The sequence below is a fragment of the Enoplosus armatus genome, chromosome 4, assembly GCF_043641665.1.
Source record: "Enoplosus armatus isolate fEnoArm2 chromosome 4, fEnoArm2.hap1, whole genome shotgun sequence".
Classification (NCBI taxonomy): Eukaryota; Metazoa; Chordata; class Actinopteri; order Centrarchiformes; family Enoplosidae; genus Enoplosus; species Enoplosus armatus.
The window spans coordinates 19,488,356-19,511,084 of record NC_092183.1 but is presented as its reverse complement, the minus strand read 5'-3'; the positions used below and the strand labels follow the sequence as shown (position 1 = coordinate 19,511,084).

The 22,729-nt window shown below is 44.0% G+C and overlaps 3 protein-coding genes across 3 annotated transcripts; 1 reads left to right on the top strand and 2 right to left on the bottom strand.

Moving 5' to 3' along the window:
• Window positions 1–4,904: 4,904 nt before the first annotated feature.
• nono (non-POU domain containing, octamer-binding) lies at window positions 4,905–6,476 on the bottom strand. The gene has a single exon (XM_070904393.1). The coding sequence runs from the start codon at window positions 6,374–6,376 to the stop codon at window positions 5,057–5,059; it is 1,320 nt and encodes a 439-aa protein (XP_070760494.1). The 5' UTR covers window positions 6,377–6,476; the 3' UTR covers window positions 4,905–5,056.
• Window positions 6,477–7,059: 583 nt separating this feature from the next.
• pold2 (polymerase (DNA directed), delta 2, regulatory subunit) lies at window positions 7,060–10,113 on the top strand. The gene is made up of 10 exons (XM_070903642.1): window positions 7,060–7,285; window positions 7,386–7,507; window positions 7,609–7,732; window positions 7,850–7,964; window positions 8,044–8,242; window positions 8,376–8,456; window positions 8,771–8,928; window positions 9,019–9,146; window positions 9,242–9,343; window positions 9,483–10,113. The coding sequence occupies exons 1-10, from the start codon at window positions 7,060–7,062 to the stop codon at window positions 9,641–9,643; spliced, it is 1,416 nt and encodes a 471-aa protein (XP_070759743.1). The 3' UTR covers window positions 9,644–10,113.
• aebp1b (AE binding protein 1b) lies at window positions 9,873–21,982 on the bottom strand. Its single transcript, XM_070903641.1, has 22 exons — window positions 21,733–21,982; window positions 20,408–20,581; window positions 20,251–20,313; window positions 19,005–19,373; window positions 17,863–17,937; window positions 17,256–17,321; window positions 16,873–16,956; window positions 15,616–15,687; window positions 15,408–15,517; window positions 14,897–15,036; window positions 14,735–14,819; window positions 14,490–14,634; window positions 14,305–14,393; window positions 13,833–13,956; window positions 13,325–13,521; window positions 12,986–13,162; window positions 12,580–12,743; window positions 12,003–12,409; window positions 11,697–11,836; window positions 11,157–11,256; window positions 10,870–11,036; window positions 9,873–10,779 (listed from the first exon to the last, which is right to left on the bottom strand). The coding sequence occupies exons 1-22, from the start codon at window positions 21,980–21,982 to the stop codon at window positions 10,390–10,392; spliced, it is 3,588 nt and encodes a 1,195-aa protein (XP_070759742.1). The 3' UTR covers window positions 9,873–10,389.
• Between the last annotated feature and the right edge of the window lie 747 nt (window positions 21,983–22,729).

The following is a 22,729-nucleotide window of genomic DNA, read 5'->3' as shown; positions in this document are numbered from 1 at the left end:
GAATAAATGAATCACTATTCTTATTTATTTCTTTATTATATTATTCCTGCTTTGTTTTATCATCTTTGTATTACCTTGAGAGGTACTCATAAAGACTGGGTGCCAGAACACTGTATACCTCTCTATCTCTACATATGAAGGGACTCTGCCCATTCATAAATGTTTTTTTACAGTCATTTGCAAAAAATTCAATCAGCATCTTCATTTCTTTTTCTGCATTTCTTTCTTTATTTCTGACAGAAATGACATCCTGAAAAATCCAACAAACTGAAGGGCGCAGGCTGAATTTGACTGTGTGCGTTTGGACTTCAGTGTAACAGTGTAACAAGGCCTGACTACAAAGCATTTTTCTTTTTTTTATTTGATACTTATAATATATATATATACATATATACACACACAAGTATTAAATATTCAAGAATGAGCAACATCTTAAAATAACAGCTAATATTTATGCAAAGGTCTGGCACCTGTTCCTTTACAATCTGCACCTAGTGCATGTTTTTTGCAAACAATTTGGGCACCAGAACAACACGAGGGTGACAGTATAAATCCATTTTTAAATCAATTTTAGCATACAATATACAAATGTTGTTACACCTTTTTTAATCCTTGCACCATCATACCATCATTCCTTTATAGGAATAAAAATAAAAAAGTAACGTATGAGGGAAATCTTTTCTTACATACCTGAATTATCTGACAAAGAAAATTCTGGTGTTGGACGACATTAGCAGGAACAATGAATTAATGCATAAAATGTGACAACAACAACATAGCATTAAACCAATAGTTCTCTGACAACAAAATTGTAACATTTTAAAGAAACCTTTTCACAAAGGTAGTATTTACTACCTTTATGTTTACCCTTGATCATGTTATATTTCTGACTGACTATATTGAGACTGTCAGAGAAATATTGATTTAATGTTTTTTTTTATTTTTTATTTATTTATTGTTCTATTACTCGTATCTGATTGCATTGTATTATACAGGTATTTCTATTGTTGTTTCCGTCGTCATTTTGAAATGAAATCTAAATCAAAGTAGATTGAGGGATAGATCGTAGATAGTATTAATAGTAGTAGATAGTATTAAATCAGCAAATATAATTTGATAATTTAAACTCATGTTGCTAAATCATTTTAACATAAAATGGTCTTAGATAAAAGCGCCACCCAAGAGCAAAGGAGGTTAAAGGTGTGAGACTTAATAAATGAATAAATGGATGACAGACATGAAAGATCCAACGCTTACTCAAGTACTAAAATACTAAATATACATATTTAATTTTTTTGGAAACTTTATACTTTCACTGCACTAAATTTATCTGACATCTAAAATTTGATATTTACGTTTTTAAATGAAAAGAAACTGTTGTTTATTTATTACAATACACATTACAGTTAGTTTTGTGTGTGTATTTTAACACTGAAAGGGAAACACTTCACAATAAGTATTTTGGCTTTTCATTTATGTTGGCACCCACTGCTCATAATACTTCTTTGTTAGTAAAAACATATTTTACTTTTGCTTTAGTGCGTATTTGTATGAATAATATATATATATATATATATATATATATATATATATATACACACATACATACACACACACACACACACACACACACTATATTGCCAAAAGTATTGGCTCAACTGCCTTGACTCGCATATGAACTTAAGTGACATCCCATTCTTAATCCATAGGGTTTAATATGACGTCGGTCCACCCTTTGCAGCTATAACAGCTTCAACTCTTCTGGGAAGGCTTTCCACAAGGTTTAGGAGTGTGTTTATGGGGATTTTTGACCGTTCTTCCAGAAGCGCATTTGTGAGGTCACACACTGATGTTGGATGAGAAGGCCTGGCTCTCAGTCTCCGCTCTAATTCATCCCAAAGGTGTTCTATCGGGTTGAGGTCAGGACTGTGCAGGCCAGTCAAGTTCATCCACACCAAACTCTCTCATCCATGTCTTTATGGACCTTGCTTTGTGCACTGGTGCACAGTCATGTTGGAACAGGAAGGGGCCATCCCCAAACTGTTCCCACAAAGTTGGGAGCATGGAATTGTCCAAAATCTCTTGGTATGCTGAAGCATTCAGAGTTCCTTTCACTGGAACTAAGGGGCCAAGCCCAGCTCCTGAAAAACAACCCCACACCATAATCCCCCCTCCACCAAACTTTACACTTGGCACTTGACCACTGCATCCGACGCTTTGCATTGCACTTGGTGATGTATGGCTTGGATGCAGCTGCTCGGCCATGGAAACCCATTCCATGAAGCTCTCTACGCACTGTTCTTGAGCTAATCTGAAGGCCACATGAAGTTTAGAGGTCTGTAGCGATTGACTCTGCAGAAAGTTGGCGACCTCTGCGCACTATGCGCCTCAGCATCCGCTGCCCCCTCTCCGTCATTTTACGTGGCCTACCACTTTGTGGCTGAGTTGCTGTCGTTCCCAATCGCTTCCACTTTGTTATAATACCACTGACAGTTGACTGTGGAATATTTAGGAGCGAGGAAATTTCACGACTGGACTTGTTGCACAGGTGGCATCCTATCACAGTACCACGCTGGAATTCACTGAGCTCCTGAGAGCGACCCATTCTTTCACAAATGTTTGTAGAAACAGTCTGCATGCCTTGGTGCATGATTTTATACACCTGTGGCCATGGAAGTGATTGGAACACCTGATTTCAATTATTTGGATGGGTGAGTGAATACTTTTGGCAATATAGTGTATATATATATATATATATATATATATATATATATATATAGTGCTTAACAAATTTATTAGACCACCTGTCATAAAAATGAGAAAACACAAATATTTTAGAAATCTGTCAAAAACTTGTTTCAAACTAAAAATTGTATTGTTATTTATTAGGCAAATAACAAACCGGAACAACTAAATAGTCCTTATTCACATATATTAACCAAAGATCTTAATATTTTGTATGACCTCCTTTGGCCCTGATAACAGCTTGCATTCTTGCAACCACAAAACAAATTTTTCTGTTCAGGAATGCAAGTAAATAACTGTAATTTGGCATCTCAATCAAAACATAATGACGTGCTTTACTATTTTTTTCTGCTTTTTTGTAAAACAGTAAATTTGAGAATTCATGGATAACAACAATAATTATATTTTAGCATTAAAGATATCATTTTGATTAAAGAGCTTGGCTTGCACATACTGGTGGATTAACCATTACAGAAAGATAAAATATTTTGGTAATCAGCAATACTGTTAATGTAAGGTTTTTAGTATTATGCATATTTAATTATGAATAAAAAAATTTGGTGACAGGCTCAAAAGCCTCCGTTTCATGATTGATATAAAAAGAAGTCTTACACAGAGAGAGCTGTAGAAAATATCTTGCCATCTATCCTCCAAGGTACAGTGTGTTGAAGACGAACCTATCTTAAACTACTTTTTCTCTGAGACCTTGCTGATCTCACGTCAAGATAACACACTTTCCCCTCTTTATGATCCAAGTCCTTATCGCTCATTACTTAAGGAGCTCTCATTGTGCTGGCCAGATGGCGGAGCAAGCTGATCTTGACTTTTTGGACTCCGATACGGGTAGTTTCCTGGGAAAGGTCTTGGCTATCAGCTGAAAACTGTATGAGAGGATATAAAACCTGCGCATGATGGAGATAAGAGGATCCTCAAACATCTGCAATTACTGTCAGATACTCTGTTTTATCCAACAGCTGGATGTTTTGACATTTAAGATGTTTAGCAGGAGACTATAAGCTACTTGACTTAAATCTCTAATTTAACAGTCAATTACCTGACTTTATTCTTAAACCTGATGTTTAGTTTTTATTGAGCAGTTGGTCCACCAAAAAACATACAACATACACGTAAAACTGCTGATCATCCTCCACAACAACACAAAGTATGATGATATAACCCGGCCCTTCTGCAACTGTTTGGCTGTTATGCAAGCCTAAACAGTTTCAGTCCATACACACAGCTCTTGATGACAAACCAGACTGTCTCTGCATGGTGTTTCTATTTGGGTTTCATCTTGACAAGTTGCTAAATACTGGATTTCTTAATCAAACTCAAACAGTAGTGCGTCACATACTTTACGGGCGGCTGACACTTTGGACTGTGCTTTATTCTTCTTTCAGTGATCTCCCTCAGATTCCTCTTTGGCTACTTGCTGGATGACTCACAACTCATGTAGTTCAGTAGGTGGTGAATTGGCAAGGGAGGCAGCCGCTAATAAAAAGCAGTGAGCATTACAAGCCTTTTAGACAGCACACACTTTATGTTGCCATCGCAGTGATGTTTAATGATTAAAATGTTATGGGATGAATATTAATTACAACTGTGCTTTTCCTGCAATATGAAAGGGACCTATTGTTTGTTATGCTCGCTGACTGGAGGTCACCGTATGGCCAGCTGACCCTTTTCACAGATGTATAACGGCAGGTTTAACAAAGCTGCAGTTGCAGCTACAACAGTTGGTACAGCTCTTTCTTTACTTTAATGACTTTTTGCACCATATTCTGCCTGACTCAGTGGAGATTATGTTGTTGTGACATTATATGCTCATTGATTCATCGGTGACACATTGTTACTTAAATCAATACTCTATTCAGTGAATTCCAGAAACCCAGTTGACAGCCGTGACTGCCCACTGAACCAGGACCCAGAGTGAAACCTGCCCTACCATGATGAAGATAAAAATGTCTCGATTTAGTCAATTTTGCCGACACATTTTGCTTTGAAAGACATTGAGAAATCTTAAATGTCCAACAAAGTTCTTAGGGAATCATGAATTTATTCCAGAAAAGTCAACATGTCCAGGACAAAAACATTGTCTATCCCTATGAAAAATACATTAAAAAGGTGAAAAATAAAGTAAAACACATGGCTCATTTGAAGACATTTTAGTACTAAAACATATATCAAACGTACAAATAAAGAGTAAAAAAAGAAAATACATGCAACCGTTTTCAAAGTTCAAAAAGTAACGCTGACAACCTGAACTTTAAAATACAGTGAGTATGAAAAGGGGGAAAAAAAGACATGTGATTCAAAATCTGCGCTGCTTGTTAGGTCCATAGTCTCCAGGCCCGGGGAGGCCTCTGGGGAAGCCACCCTGGCCTCCTCCAGGCATGTTGTTGTTTCCTGGCCCCGGCATCATTGGAGCGTTGTCAGCAGCCATGCCGGGAGTACCGGCAGGACCAGAACTTCCACCCAGTGAATTTCTGTTCATCCCGTGGTTGCTCATATGCATCCTCATGTCTTGCTCCCTGTTTTCAGGGAAGTTGCCTCTGAAGCCCTCCTGCTGCCTCTTCATCATCTCCTCATTGCGCATCCTCATCTCCTCCTCTCTCCTCCGGCGTTCCTCCTCCTGCCGGAGCTCAGCCTGTTTCCTCTTCTGCACCTCCTGACTGTGGAGCTCTTCCATCCTCCGCAGCTCCTCCTGCCGCCTCAGCAGGTCCTGCCTCATCAGCATCACCTGATGTTCGTGTCTGGCCGCCTCCATCTCAGCCTCCAGCTTCTCCTGAGCCTCCTTCATGTTGCGGTCCACCATTTCGTACTGCTGCTTCTCCATCTCCATCAAGGCCTTCCAGCGCATGGCGTATTCGTATTCAAAGGAGCCCGGCTGAGCAAATCGCGGTGGCTGCTCACGCTCCTTGTGATACTGCTGGTTTTTGTTTATGAGCTTTTCTGACAGTCCCTCCTCTTCATCAAACTGGTCCATAGGTTCCACTGTAATAGGTCGAGGAAAAGCTGTGAGCAGATAGGCACCATCACCACACTTATCCAAAGCCTTTCTTGCAGCTGGCTTTGAGGTGTACTCCACTATTCCCTTCCCCGTGGGCCTCCCTCGGTCATCCACTATGACCACAGCTCTTTCTATCTGACCAAACACAGCAAAGGCCTCCTCCAGCAGCTCATTGGACACAAAATCTGGCAAGTTTTTCACAGTTAAAGCAGCACCGTGTGTTGCAAACCTCACTCGTATGGGCCTGCCTCTGAACGGAGTATCATCCAGCTCGGCTCTGGCGATCTCTGCTATGATCCTGGTCTCCAGCCGGATGAAGCCGAAGCCTCTTTCCTTGTTGATGAAGATCTCATTGGCCTTGCCATACTTGTCGAAGAGCTTCTCGAGATCCTCCTCGGTAACTCCGGTCGGTAGGTTTCCTACAAACAGCCTGCTGCGCTGGGTGAAGGTTTTCTCCCCGGGCTTCCTGAAGCTCTGCAGGTCCAGGGTTAAGGCCTCATTGGGCTTGGTCTGCTCGCTGTGCTCCGGCTGCTGGCCGTTGGTGTTTGTACCTCCGGGTTTTTTCTGATCTCCCGGGCGGTTGGGGCCGTGGTTTTGCTGGGGGCCTCTGTTTCCTTGCATTTTTTGCAAAAGAATTAAAACCCGAGTCGACGAATCGCTCGACAACAAGACGCAAACTCTTAGCAGACAGTGGCGCACAAAGAGCTGCGAAAATGGCGAGGCTGCGTGCTGCCGCTACGCTATTGTGACCTAATTCCTGTGCGACTTGTGTTTATAAATACGTGACGTCAACTCTTTGCGACAGTGCGAGAAAAACAAAAACGTCAAGTACCAGCTTTTGTAAAATGGGTCATATATTCTATATGGTATGCCCCATTGTCTCTTAAAGTTGATACAGGTCATTTTCGTTAAAGTCTGTGGTGCGTTAGGTTTTTGTGTTACTCTAACATCCTATTTTTTTCTTGCTCTGTGCACCGTTTCTCGCGAGAATACGCGCTCGCCGTGAAAAAACTAGTGACGTTGAGCGGTTGATTTCGCGGGAATAGTTTCTTTTGCTTGCTGACAAGGAACAATATCGGTGATATCTGAAAATATAACGGAATACCTGATTTAAAACGGCTAACAACTGAAGCTTGACATTTCGTATTCTAAGGTAAGGTCGTGAGACCTGTGACATTAGCGATATTCTCCAAAACGTCAGATTTTTGGAAGAGCTCAGACGTCAATACGTTACTAGCTGCCATTAACGCTTGAGTTGCTAGCCTGTTAAACCACATTATAAACGATTCTGCTTCAGGACAGTCATGTTCTCCGACCTGAGCGCCCAGAATGAGGGCTCCTCTCTGCTCTGCCGCCCTGCCTCCGAGGACCAGGGGCCGGTGTTTGAGAGGATGTCGCTGGCCTACAGTCCCTGCTCCGAGCGCTACAGACTCGGGGAGAGGAGTTTCAGTCGCCAGTATGCTCATATTTACGCAGCACGACTCATGCAGATGAGGCCCTTGCTCTCAGAGAGAGCCCAGCAGAAGTGGGGTAAGCTCAGGACACTTTTACCTACATCTGGGACTCTAAAGCATCTGATTTATATTCCCATGTGTTTTCTAATCTGTTTGTCTTTTCCTGTCTCTGACAGGATCAGAAGTGCTCATCAGGAAGATGTGTGATCTTCAGACAGGGGAGCAGTGTTGCATTGTGGGAACCTTGTTCAAGCGTATGGAATTGCAGCCATCTATTCTGAGAGAGATCAGCGATGAGGTCGGCAGTCATGCTAAATTCTCCAGCTGACCCCAGACAAAATGAAATCAGCTGCTGGCAGGTGTCATGTATCATGTCCCTTGTCTTTCTCTCTCCTTCAGCACAACCTGCTGCCCCAGCCTGCACGAGCCAAATTCATCAGTGAAACAGATGAGCTGATTCTGGAGGATGAGCTACAAAGAATCAAGCTGGAGGGCAAAATTGACAGAGACAAGTGTGTCACAGGTCAGGATTCTTCTTGAAGGCTGTCACTATCACATCACCAAAGGATCACAGTGTTGCATCAGTCAAATACAGCAGTGTCTCTTGCTTGTCATGACATCTCCTCTCTTTCTCCTTCAGGTAGTGTTATTGCAATATATGGGGCCGAGAGGAATGATGGGAAGTTCACAGTTGAGGAGTTTTGCATGGCCGACCTTCCTCTGCAGACACCAAGACCTGCGCTCAGCTCTGACAGGTAAACGCATACATACACAGCTTAAATCCCAGCCTTTTGTGATGAATAGATTCTAATGCCATTGTCTGTTGTCATCCAGGTTTGTGCTCCTGGCCTCAGGACTTGGTCTCGGCAGCAGCCATGCTGACAGCATGCTGGGGCTACAGTTGCTGGTTGACATGGTAACCGGTCAGCTCGGTGACCAGGGGGAGCAGAGCGGGGCAGCGACAATTTCCAGGGTCCTACTGGCTGGAAACCTTCTGAGCCAAAGCACCCAGGACAAGGAATCATCAACGAAGGTAACTGGAACAGGTTTAAACTTGACAGACAGTAATTTACATACAACTCACATTGGTTTTACTCTTTCAGAAAACACGAACTGGCTCACTTAGAAACATTCAAATACCTGTTTTACCCTCTCTGTGTGTCAAGGCCAAGTACCTCACCAAGAAGACTCAGGCTGGCAGCGTGGAGGCCATTCGTCTGCTAGATGAGCTGCTGCTTCAGCTAGTGGTGAGTCTGCCTCCCCATTTTAATTTTTTTAATTATTTTTTTTTAATTTTTCATACCCTTTTCTGACATTTTATAGACTAAAGGATTCATTGATGAAATGAAAAACCAATTGATTGACTGAATAATTGATAATGAAAGTAATATAATTGTTAGATTCTTTTGTATACTAAGAAAGTTCCCTCATCATAAGAATTAGAAATGATTAATATCTGTGACCAAAGATGGCTCGGTGTAAGGAAAATAATTCTGAACTAAGAAAAGTGATAATGTAGATACTGATAGTGTCACTGTGTCGCTGCCTCCTGCTGCTCTAGGCCTCACTTCCAGTGGATGTAATGCCGGGCCAGTATGACCCCACCAACTACACCCTCCCACAGCAGCCTCTCCACCGCTGTATGTTCCCCCTGTCTTCAGCGTACCCTACGCTACAGTTGGTCTCCAACCCATACCTAGCGAACATTGATGGAGTGAAGTAAGCAATACCATGCACAGTCACTGTCTGTACCGTGCACTAATCTGCGGATGTTTAAGGCCCTGTGTTTATGTGTGTGTTTCCACCAAGGTTCCTGGGCACATCTGGCCAGAATGTATGTGACATTCAGAAGTACAGCAGCTTGGACTCTCACCTGGAAATACTGGAGGAAACGCTACGACTCAGACACCTGGCCCCTACGGCCCCTGATACTCTAGGTTAGTCAGACAAGTTGATGCCGAATAACACACAAACCGTCTGGCTGATATCAGTTCAAATTATTCACACTGTTTTTCTGTACATTTTCTGTCAGGTTGTTACCCATTTTACCAAAAAGACCCTTTCATTTTGGAGGAGTGTCCCCATGTTTATTTCAGTGGCAACGCCCCGACCTTTGAGTCCAAGCTCATCAAAGGTCAGTGTGTGATGAAAACGTTGTTGGATGATCACTATGGTCTTTCTTAAGAATCCAAATGGACAAAATATTTACACGATTCTTGTCTGTTTTCCTCCTTACTAATGTGCCAATATATTTCTTCTTCTCTTTCTGCCAGGTCTTGATGGCCAAGAAGTCCTTTTGGTTACTATTCCAGAGTTCAGCAGCACCCAAACGGCATGCCTGGTCAATTTACGTACTCTTGAGTGTGAGCCAGTCAGCTTCTCTGCCTTCTCTGCTGAAGATGACGAGGACAGTGAGATGAACGTCAGCCACTGAGGGTCCATCTCCACATATAGTACAACATACTGACACTTCTCGGACACTGTTGATGCATACTCTGACTAATGTCTCCTGACCACAGACTAATCGCATCAACATTGGGCCAAGAATTACAGCCCTTGCTACACTGATGCTGTCCAGTGTCACAAAGGTCAATGAACTGCTGTTAACCAGAAATCAGTGTTCACAAAGATACTAAAAAAAAAAAAAAAAGACAAGACAAGCGTTGTGTATTAACAAGCCTTTATTTGAAAAATAACTCTACCCCAGCTGTGTGTGAGGAAACATGACAGAAGACTTTTGCCCTCCTCTGACGCTCTGTTGCTGACTTCAAACAAATACTTTTTAAACCGTTAGTTACTGTTCATACTGTAAAAAATATTTCTGCCATGAATAAAGACTGTAAATAATTCAACTCTGGTGAAGTAAAAAAAAAAATGTTTTGTTTGTACCCACATTAAAAATTCATAAAAAAGACTGAATAACAAGTCAGAAAGTGGGAACTGACATACCATTAATTAACAGGGTCAATTTCTATGAAGAGGTGTTTTGTTAAGTAATAGATGCACTATCTTTATACAATTAATATAGTTAATATTCTGCACATTCTCTTTGCTTATATGTCATACAAAGACAGGACTCATCGTTTGATTCTTTATCAACCTGCTTGAAGTACAGTAAACAATGAGAACTACAAGAAGGAGAGGATGTTTGCATGTTTTACTGAATCGTGTGTGTTTAGTTTAATAGTCATCAATCTTGTACTCATAGTTATAATCCAGGATGGAGTCTGTGAAACCACCAGGCGTCGAGGACTGTCCCTCCCCTATGACCCACGAGTCATACCAGGATGTGGTGGTCTCTGGCGTTGTGGGAATTGTGGTTGTTGTCGGGGGTAGCGTCGTCGTCGCCGTCGTCGTCATTGATCTTAATTTTAATAATCTTTGTTGCCGAAGGCGACGTATGCGAGCTATCCTGAGCCTCCTCTGCCTCTCAGCGCTGAGTCGGGAATTCTGTGAATACTCATTGTTGCCATCAACCACACGCCTGTTGCCATTAACAACCGCAGGGTACTGTAGTCTGTTGTTGCTGTAGCTGAGTCGAATTGGCTTGTTGCCATGGAGGGCCATGATCTGCAGAGAAATTAAGAAAGACACTTTATTATTAAGTACTAGATACACATGTATTGAGGGTGTGTTCGGGTCAAGATGGCAGTGCCTTACCTGTTTAATGCGGTCCCAGTTGGACTTGGCCAGGTTGAAGCTGCAGGCGGTTGCTCCTGACTGGTAACCCACCACGCAGAGTTTGGTGACTGGGGAGAAGCCCTCAGCTCGAGCCGTCACACGGTACTCCCCCGGGTTCAGCAGCCGCCAGTAGTCCCCTGTTGGTGCTGCAATGATAAAGAGTGAGACAGACATTTTGTTTTTAGGCACAGAGGATGTTCAAGGCTCCTTAGTTAAAACGTATGATGAGACTCAAGAAGGGGAAGAGAGGAAGTCTTTCACCAGACCTGTAGTGACATCATGGTTTATCCCTTCTACAGACACAGTGGCATTTGCAATGGCGTTCCCCTGCTGGTCCTTCACAATGCCCCTGATGCCACGATGCACCTAGATAGAGAAGGGAAGAAGGGAATAGTTTTGCGTTACCATGATCGAGTGCCATTTTGATATAGCTGTTTTTTTGAGGACAATCTAAAATCAGCAAGTCTACATTCACTTAGGTACATTTTTGAACTGCTTTTTGAAAGGGACGAATTAGAGTAGCCCACAGTTATGCTGATATGACTGATATCACTCAGGAGGCCAGTCCAATTTAACTTTGCTGCTGACGTCTTTCCCCTCATAGAACAAACACCCTGTAAGAACACCTTAAACAAGACTCAAGAGTCTACAGCCATGCTCGTCATGTGCACCACCTTAGTTTAGCATGTTAGCACTAAACATAAAATAACCCTGAGTACAGAGACTAAAGTGGTCAGTATGCTGTGTGGCACATGCTGTGTGAGAGTGAGTGAGTGTGTGTGAGTGTGTGTGTGTGTGTGACTGACCTGCTCCATGAAGATGAGCATTGCTTCTCTGTTCTTCTCCCACTCATACGCCAACTCACTCTGATGAGGGAACTTATCACATCCCAGGAATATGGACAACTCAAAACAGTTGGTGTGCAGGTAGCTGAAATCATTCATACCTAGAGAGGTGTGGACACACACACACACACACACACACACACACACACATTGACCTCAGAGCCTGCACCGCACATATTGTCCACCAGGGTGTGTAAAATACATATAAATGCATGCAGAAAGTTAAAATACCTGCAGGACGTGATAAACCTACTGGCCTCTACTCACTTCCTGTGATTGGCTTCCATTTGGCTCGGTTCACGAGGCCGTGCCCCCCTGTCGCTGTGTCTCCGTGACAGGAGCCACGGTAGTTGTGTGTCATGGTCAGGTGTGTAGAGGCGTAGGAGACCGCCAGCCACCTGAAGAGGGACTCGTCTGGAATCACCCGAGGCTCATCCTCTGGCTCAGCGTACTGGTAGCCGGCGCTTCTTCCTCTATCATCCTCTTCCTCCTCTCTGTGGCCATAACCTTGGTTGTAACTGTGGTCGTAGCCATGTTCGTAACGTTCGTGGTCATAGCCGTGGCCCCTCCACTCCTCCTCTGGCTCTGCGTATCCCCTTCCTCTCCACTCTTCCTCTGGCTCCTCTTGGTAGCCCCTTCCCCACTCTGTCACATCAAAGCCTTCTTCCTCATACCTGTGAGAAACAATTCTAGTTGAACTATTAAACATGATTATGACTGTGAGTGGTTCATGGAGAGCTATGCAGGAGAGAGGAGGAAGGAAGATGAGAGTTTAGGAAATGTGTGTAAAGCAGGGAAGCAACAACAGAACACAGCGGGAAAAGGAGAGAAGGAGGAGGCATACTGTCTCTTCTTGCGGCTGTGGGGTTTCTGGCTCTCGGCAGGCTTGTTGAGACGTAAGCTGTCATAAGGATAGGCCACAATTGTCTCCCCACCCTGGAAGTTTGCACCCAACACAAATGGATGGCTTTTCATCCAGGAGATTATGGCCCTGGTTTCCACAGCAATCTGGAACGAAAACAGGAAGGATCAGGATCACACACACAGTGGAGGGAAAACCCATGTAAGCACATTATATCCTCATTTTTGTTTACTGAGTAGACCACAATCACCTTTATAAGAGTACAAAGGTCTCTTACATCCATTTTATAGTGAAAAAGCAACACTTGCATATGAGGAGGGAAACCTACAAAAAGTGTATTTGTTTAACCTAATCTTCTGTCCTCAGTATTTCTGATTAGCTGTCTTACCGAGCTGTTGGTCTCTATGTTGTCTGGTATGGGTACATGGTGATTGGGGGTGAGTTTGGGCACCATGCCCTTATCTTCAGCATCCCACAGGATGTTATTCAGGTCGGGGAAGTTCTGGAATATGTCAAAGCCGTCCTCAGTGAAGTGTCCGGTGGTCCATCCGCTCAGCTCTGATCCCTGCGGGGGAGTATTTGGATAACATGAAGCCAATTCACCCCAGACCACTAACACACCACAGCATGAATATCTTGCATTTCCTGCTTGTTTTCTCTGTTTGTTTTCCTTTTTGTCTGCCAGTTAAGTAGAAACATAGGACTTTTAATGATCACAATGACTGACCGCTTCGAAAGCTATCACATGTCCGTCAGGGTTGAGCGAGGGCACCAGGTGGATGCGTATTCCCTCTACCAGCTGCTGGGCTCTGGGGTTTCTGTCTTTGTACTCTTTGCACAGGTACTGCATGAGAAGCAGGAGCATCTCCCGACCCACTGCCTCATTTCCGTGGAGACCTGCCGTGAAGCGCAACTCCGGCTCACCTGCAGAGACAATCGCACACGACTGTAGTTTGTCCCTTAACCATAATCTGCTGACTTCCACCTGGTGTTTATTAGGATTTACAGGAATCATAGGTGGTGCCATCGAGGCCCAAAGCTCCTCAGGTTTTCATTTCAACCAACCACAATTTCAGACTCTTGCAATGTTTGAGTGAAAACAGCTGGCTTTGTATTTGCTTGGAATGAAAACACGCTTTAAGGATTATATTTTGGCATCGATAGTGCATAGCCAAATGCATAGCAGTATATTTAACTGTTAGAAAACTGTTCTATCTGCACAAAGACATTCCCACCTATTTCGTGCTCAGCGGGGTTGCCAGAGATGACCATGGCCATGATTTCCAGTCCCTTGGAGCTGCGGCCCAGGCTGTAGATGCTGGTGATGTTGGGACACTCGTCATTCACCGACTTCATGAGCTGAACAGGATAGGAGATGGAAGTATTGCATGTCAGTATATTTACACATTATTTATGAGACAACTTTTAGGTTACTATTCAAACGATCTACATCAGACCTTTTTCACAGATTCAATTAACAATAGGTCATCAACAGTGTTCGTCTAAGTTGTGAAAATTGTGGGCAGTGTTCATGATGAGCATTGCGTTAGCGTGGGAAGGTCATGTTGTCCTCCTGGTTCAATGTTTCAATTTTTCCTGGGAAGTTATTTTGTTTCAGTCTTTGGGAAAATAACTGAAGATTTCCTGTGGAATTCAACCAGCCAGCGGACGTGCAGTGTGGGTCGCACAGTATGTGAGGATACTCACTGCAACCATCTCTGAGTAGCTGTGATGTTTGAACTTCAAGTAATCTACTGGAGTCACTTCATTCTGCCTGTACTGAGCATCAACTGGATCTGTGAAACAAAAATGAACAGCATTTAATATGAACTTTGTGTGTTTTAGTGTGTGTGCGCAAGTGTGCAAGTGCGTTCAACGTGTTTGAGGCTCACCAGGCAGGGGGCAGCCTAGGACCTCCAGCCTCATACACAGAGAGCCGTTCCAGCTCTGAGGGATGACTCGGATGTAGCGGGCCAGCACAGGCTCTGCCAGCTGGTTCATCACTGGAGTGTCCTTATCACTGTTCCCAAAGAACAACTGGATGAAAGAGAAGAGGGAGAAAAGTAGAGTCAGGGAGAGAGGAGGGAGACGTCATACATGGTGCCCGAGGAGGTGACATCATTCTAGGTGAACTCACCCAGTCAGCATATCCATCGTGGATGGTGGTCCATTCTCTGCTGTCATTGCTGAAAGCCAGGAAGTAGGACGACACGTAGTCACTCCTGAAACGAGACAATACGTGGTCAACATGGTTGACATTAGAAATGGAAGATACAGTGTCTTCGTCTTTGTGTCTTACTCATTGGCGGAGTCTCGTCCTTGTGTTATAACCCCTGTGAACTCCGTCTCCCTGCGAGCATCTATCTCAAACCAGTGGATCCTGTCCTCTGAGTTTGCACACCAGGCTCCACCTCTCATGTTGTCTTCATCGTCTGAGCCCTGGGAACCACAGAGGCCAGAACACATGCTGCTGGGTCCTGTGACAGTTTTGAGCTCACACATTTACTTGTGTGCAAATTCAAAGCAAGTATCAGCTTACAATGCACTGACAGGCAAGTCATTTAACTCTAATACTCTGCACATTGAGAATCAGCAGTGGCAAGCAGAAACATTTATCTGCAGATTTAATGACTTAGCTGCCAAAAGAATTAGACTGTAAAGACTGCCAAATATATAAACTGAAGCACAGAAGTGGCAGACTCAACAATAACTATTTTCTAACATGTGTCTGGTAGCTGGTGTTTATTTCAAGGCCTGGCAGTATGTAAGTGATAGCTGTACACAGCAGTCCTGCTGTGATTGTCGTGTACCTGCATGTTGAGGCGCGCCCTCTGAGGTGCAAATCTATACTGAAGCATAGAGGAGGCTGAAAGCTGGTCTGGCTCGATCTTATGGGACTCCATCCCGAGGGGAGGACACTCTGCCACGTACACAGGCACACAACAGAGAAAATCAAATGACATGTTCATTATATTAGCAAAGCTCGCCCGATGTTTTGAACATTTGACGTTGACTTACTCTTTGGCTCTTTGAAGACACGTGGTCTGTTCCTGGCCCGCTCCTCTGCCTCCTTCAGCTTCCGCGCTCTCTCTGGCAGGGGTCAGAAAAACAGTCGTAATGCCAAATAAATTGTGCTGTCTTGGCTGAATATTTGCTCTCTTTCTCTCTGCCCAGAAATGATCTAGGAACTCATCATTGTTTTGAACATTTTAGATGCCAAAAAAAAACCCAAGAGAACCTGGAGGGCTGGAGTGCGGTAACCCCCCCCCCCCCCAGATGTTGTGATTTCCCTCCCAGTCCAAGTGTGCTCTGATCAAACTCGTATCATCCTGACCCAGAGGCTTTACTATTGAAGAAGACCGCTGAATGCCACCTATCATGATCATTGTTCATATCCTAACGCGCTGAACTGTGTGCCACATTGGCATACTGTAGTTCCTTGCTGGTAGTATGGCTGCCATAAGTCTTACTGGGAATGTGAAACATGTTGTAAGCTCGAGGCACAAGTGGACAAACACATGCACCCGTTGGTACACACTGATGCACATCTGCTTTTGAGCCTCTGTGTTACACATGAGTGCTCCCAGCCTCAGAAACCTCTTAACTTATGCCCAGTTCGCTAAAAATGCTTTTCACCTTAAACCCAGACAGCAGGGAACCGTCCTCACAGGAAGTGTGCTATTGACACCGGCCCTGACGGTGTTATATATCATAGAACAGCAGGTTCGCCTTAACCACATGCTAACCTCACTACACACAGTGGACACGTGGCGAAAAAGAGCTGAACGTGATGTGAATACTTTAGAGCTCTGCGTTACAACACCCACGGCCTGCTAACTCTCCCTTGTTGTCTCTTTTCTTTATCACTCCCACTAATCCGCTGCGTGAGGATCAGTCTCAGCTGATCTCCCACTCTCACTCTCTTAGCTTCAGTCCAGCTCACGAGAGACTTCTCAACTTTTTTTTTTTGGGATTATCTCCATTTTGTTCTGGAAGGATGAACTCTTGTCCCTGCTGTGCAAGTTAAAGCGCGTACCAAAGGCCCGCTGACATGAGCATGGTGGGAACTCACATCTGCATTCTCTTATAGCAGAAACGTGATCCAAGGGAGTAAACACCTTACTGCTGTTATCTGCTAGTACTTTTGAACATAGGGTCACAGGCCACGCTCTTTGCTTTGGCAGTACAGTGTCGTATGTGCTCTGACATGATTGCAGAATGGTGTTATGCAAGAAAAGAAAAGAAAAAAAAAGGTCCACATCTGCGTTTTCTTACCTCTTTCTTCCCTCGCTCTTTCTTTCTCTGCTCTCTCTCTCTCCTTCTCCATCCATTTGTCGTCTGTCTCGTCTTCTTTCCTCCCTGAGGAAGATCAAGGTTAATTTTATAGAAATACCTATGAATACACCAGCCCCATGCGCAGCAGTGTACATGCATGTCTGTCTGGGTTTTTGCAAGCCACCAGGAACAATACACAGTGAAAAGGTCACAAAGGATCAGTTATAAATCTGGAAAGTTATTGACCTGTTTATCCATTTTCCTTGCTGTCTGCTTTGTTGGCAGGAAGTCCCACTGCAGTTTAACTACTGGATCTAATATAAAACATTTGTGTGTGGATATGTTTCAGTTGAGTGTGTGTGTGTGTGTGTGCGTGTGCATACTCATTCCGTATTCGTCGTAGTCATCATACCACGTCCCCTCATATGGAGGAGTGGGTGACGGCTCCTCTGCATTAAAAAAAACCCCAAAGCAAACATCAAGTCAGACAACTCGTTCAGTCACTCAGAGGCACCGCCACATTACAACTGAGATTTTATGAGATTACATGGTTTAATCTGCAAAGTTTTACAGGTTAGTACAGCCCTGATTTATTCAACCACAACAACTGTTCCCTATTTGGATGCCACAGCGACGCCTACCATGTAATTGAGTTGGTAAATCTTTAATTTACATTTACAAGGATCATAACAGAGAAACATCTGATGACAGGGCTTTTTTTTCTCATCCACAACAAAACCGAGGAATGTTTGTCTGTGGAACCAAGCAAAGCCACCCACTCCTGTTTGAAAAGTAGGGCAGGTTAGCTCACAGACATTATTTCCATGTGTTGAATTGCTCAGGATTTCTAATCTGCTCCCAGCTCAAAGGCACAGATGGAAACAACGTTTCATGTGCATCACAAGTCTAGAGAGAATTCTTTTAACTGCCTAATTGAAAATTTGGCATATTGACTGATGGATGTTAATTGGATTTCTAACGTGTTTTTACCTGGTAAAGTTTCCACTTTGATTTCAGGGCTGACCTCTTCACCATCAGGGAATGGAAGATTATCTGGCGCTTCAACTGCAGGAGCGGAAAAGTAACACATAATAAAGAATTTTTAAGGTCAGACAGAGGGATCATTTAGAAAGTGACAGAAAAGGCAGGACGGGCGACTTGTGGGTGAATCAGTGGAAATGTTGGTAGAGCAGAGGGACGGTACAGTATGCTGGAAACACAGAGTAATGAGAACATGTCAGTCCGGTCCAGATGAGTGTCACAGAGCCACACGACACACTGTTTCCAACATCTGATCCTGTGGAAAAACTAGTTCAGTCACTGCTGACTTCAGGTGGACGGCGGCTGGAACAGATAGCAACGATCCTAAAGGCTTTCAACATGAAATCTGTAAATTACAGGATGATTGGACCAGGTATTAGTCATTCAGCTTTATATGAAAATGGTAAAACAATGTGTTGTGATTATTGTGATGATCAAGATGTTGTATTAAATATCAGCCAATGGATGTCGATGAATGTTCCTCTGTTGCAACAGACACGTGAAACTTGAAATAAAACCGTGATATCCTAGCACAAGTCGAAGTGTCCCCATCATGTCAGGACTTAAACACTGAATTATTTTCTCTGTGAAAATGCCAATTTATATTCTGAATAACACCTTGCTCACCAGTATTTGACCTAAACGTTTCCATTGTGGCAACAAACCGAGCCAGTCTCTGGCTCCAACGACAGCAAGTGAGTCTTGATGACTTCAGCCTTTTCTGTGACTCTTTACAAAGTGAGAAAAAGTTCTCTTTAGTTGTGGAGCCGATGAACGTCCATCTGACCATCCACTGTGTGTGGCTGTTAGCAGCACAGTAAAAGCAGTGGTGATGAGGCAATGTGCTGCATGTAGGAATGAAAAATGAATGCAATTGGAAATTAAGATAAACAACAATATAATTTAATAGCTGTTGGCTCAACTTAATTCATTTCTTAAACTTGTGATCTAGTTATCTAAAAAGCAATGAATCCCAGTGATCCCAAGGGATCATTACAGTTTCATCTCATCCTATTAATGTTTGATAAACTGTTACTCAACAAACTTCCTCAATCACAACAAAGCTGGGAGAAACAGAGAGTCGGACATACATGTGGCGTCCCAGTAATCGGTGTCATCTGTCCCAGCCTTCCCATCAACCTCAGGGGCAGGTGGCGTCGGGTCTTCCTCTTTCCAGTAGCTGTCATAGTTGTCGGTCACGGGAGCGTATGGCTCTTTGTCGTCGGGGGTCCAGTAGTCGTCGTAGATGTCAGGCGCTGGAGTGGACGGCTCTTTCTCCTCTGGTTTCCAGTAGTCATCGTAGCCGTCTGTTACTGGAGCAGCTAGGACCTCCTCCTCCTCCTCCTCCTCCGGCTTCCAGTAGTCGTATGGAAGATCTGTGCTCCGAGTCTCGGGCTGAGGCCTGGATGGTGTGGGCTCGGCCTCCCAGTAGTCGTCGTCCGGTTTCCAGTATTCGTTGTCTGACAGAGGAACAGAGGGAGACTGGCTGGCTGATGGTGGGCTCAGATGAGAACATATTGTGTATGGTTCTCTAGTTTATATTTAAAGAGACTTTTATTCTACGTTGCTTTTGTTTTGAAACAGGATGCGACTGAAATATGCAGAACTACTAACAAATAACACTTTCTTAGAAATGTGATACAGCAGCTGTTGTTGGAGGCAGCCTGAAGCAAGCAGAATAAAATGTTGTTTTTTCCTGTTCTTGTTGGAACAATATTTCCTTTCCAGACAGATTTTCAGGAAAGTATGATTATGACAGCTGAATAATAGTAGTTTTGTATAATAGTAGTTTAGTAGTTTGTTTTAGTTTGTTAGTTTTACAAAACTAATTTCAATTACTGAATTGTTATTTCAATAGATAGTTTTCTGTAGATGGGATAGTGGTGGTGTGAGCACAGAAGGGTCAGGAGTTACCTCCCATACAATGCCTACAATTCCTAAGGGACTGTACACAAATTAGTATGGGGGAGGGGGGTTAATGTAGCCTCTAGCCGCTGGCCTGAAGCTGAGATGAGGCTCGGGCTACAGAGGCCTCACTTCTCTCTAACTCCACCCCCACAAATGTTTTTTTCATTTTCAAACTTGTTGTCTTCAGCCCCAACAATTAATCAGACTTGCTGCTCCCTCTGAAGACACAAAAGGCTTTATACAACTTTTTTCTCGTATGTGGTAGTACTGTAAACATTATTTGATGTTAAAAATGGGTGGAGCTCCCTTTTTAATTCTTCTTTTTTATATAGTTAGTAATGGTGGAAAGAGTTGTACCAACCAAGGTATTAACCAAGGAGGGGGGTGTTGCATTCATGTCTGTACAGCCCCTAAATGTGTGTCACTCACCAACATCAGGATAGGGATAATCTGTGTATGGCTCAGGCTCAGTGGGCGGTTCAGTCGGGGCCGCTGGAGGCAGCAGACAGACACAAGGTCAAATACATTCATCCAAGTCCAAGTCATTCAAGTTCAAACTTGGCCGACTGCTCTGTTCTGTCCTCACCTGTTGTGGTTGGTGGTAGAGTTGTGGTCGTAGTCTGCCTGTCCTTCTTCTTCCCCTTCTTGTCAGTTTTGGGCTTTTTGGTGGCGTTGGGATCCTTTGGCTCTTTGTTCTTCTTCTTGTCCTTCTTCTTCTTTTTGCCCTCGTCTGGTGCTCTCCTCACCCTGCCAGAAATAACTGGAAAGACGAGGGAAAGAAGAGAGGAGGGAGTTTTTCCAAAGTCGACTTTTGGTCAGAATCAAAATAAGCACATAACACTCACGACCAGAATAAATATCCATGCGTAAATGATCATGTTTTTTCTAAATTCTCTCCCGCATGAGTCCCCTATCACCAGCCCAATCAGTCTCCTGAACTGAATTTAAAATGAACCCTCTTCAGCTGTCAGTACACATTTTTCAAGCGATAAAAAAACAACAATTTCTTAGCAAAATCTGCCAAGACCAGTCAGATGCCAAATCATGAAGCAATGAAAGCATATTCATATTGAGTGACATTCAAAGCTTACGTAATTCTGGTTCTTAGTTTTGTTTGTATCATTTATGAGCGACATTAGACTGAAATTACGCAATTATTTCTTTCCTGCAATGTCAAAACATAATGCTGCCAGGGAAAAATCCAGACAGCCAGAAGCATTTCAGTGGTTGTTTGAGGTCCATCAGTATTTCCCTCTGAGGTTGTCTGAAGTTCTGAGGCACTTTCATGGAAAACACTTCTCTCTCTTTCCATTAGCTGTAGCTCCATTAACCACAATTCAGTTTTAATGCCACAAAATCCGTCCAGATACTCAATAAATGTATCACTATCGCCTCGGCTACATCTTACCACTAAACCCATCAGTGAGACTCATTAAAGAGCTAGTGTGGACTGATGTGTATTACATTTGAAGCTTAGTTAGAAAGCCCCAGAAAAGAAGACTGTTTTATCACAAACAGTCTTCCATATCCGTTCTTGCTGTGTGACTGTGCACCAGAGTCAGCAATGATCATGCAGGGTCACGGCAGCAGAGGCGGTGGAAAAGGTCAGTGTCATAAAAAATCTGCCCGCAAGATGCTTGACTCAGTGTCGTCTTCTCTTGTTTACTGTGAGCCAAATAAATCCTTCTGACCTGTTCATTCCCTGCTGTGGAGAAGCAGCAGTGGACAGGTGGGCACCTGGACTTTGTCATGCCTGTTGGAGCTGTCAGAGGCTGAACGGCTGAGTGTTTGTGTCTGTGTTTGCTCTTCCATGTCGTGTTGGAGCTCAGACCATACATGAACAGCTTTGTGTCACAGTCTGTGAAACTTATCTGTATTCTTATTGTAAAAAGTAGACATTTCTCCACTCACCTGCCTGTGCAGCCTCCTCTGTGTTTCTCTTGTCCTTATTGCTGCTTCCCAGTGGGTGTGGGTCCACTGCAAGCCCTTGCTCATTTTCTGGGTCATCCCGGGACTCGTCTCGCAGCTGATCCCCAGTCTGCCTCTCCCCTTCGGTCTGCCGGAGAGAAACTATCCCCCCAGCGCTCTCCCCTCCTCTGGGGATCAGCAGGCAGCACAGGGCCAGCAGAGCCACAGACACAACCACAGTCTGGCTTTTCATACCTACTGCTCTTCCGACTGCAGAATCCTTTGCTTTGGAGGTTTTTACTCTTCTGTCTCAGCCGTCCGGTGCTCAACCCGATCTTGTCTGTCCACCAGAAGAATTCTTTTCCACCCTTTCTTCCCCTGCGTCCTTGTTATGTGATCCACACTTTTACTCCTGCAGGAAAATTTCTGCAGCTCCACACGTACCCACAGCCACAGTGTCAAGCAGGCTCAGACTGGGCTCGACAGAGATGGAGTGGGAGGGGGGTAGGGAAAGGCAGGGAGGGAAGGGAGGTGGGTTATAGAGCAGAGACAGAGAGAGAGATACGGAGAAACACAGCAATCCAGTCAAATGAATAGACTGGGTTCCTAATTGCCCCGCAGCTACGGTCAGCTGAACAAACAGCTTAAGGCCAGAGGATCCCCTTCACCTGGCTGACGAGTCACAACAGGTGCAGGCCTCAGACAGGAGATGGGGGCAGGAGGTTGAGGGAGGGCAGGTGAGGCCTCAGACTACGGGGAACCTCCTGGGTTAGAGAAAGAAGCCAGCTCCTTTTTCGTCTGCAGCTCCTGTTGAATTCCTCGGCGGAGATGTATAACAGAGGAATGACTCCTAGGACACTGAATTCCACAACAAGAGGAGGAGGAGGAGGAAGAGGAGGAGGAGGAGGAGGAGAAAGGGGGTAGGATAGGGATTTTGTGCGTATGTGTGTTAACAAAACCAAACGCCGCTAATCATCATCAGAGAAAGGAATTCAAGAGA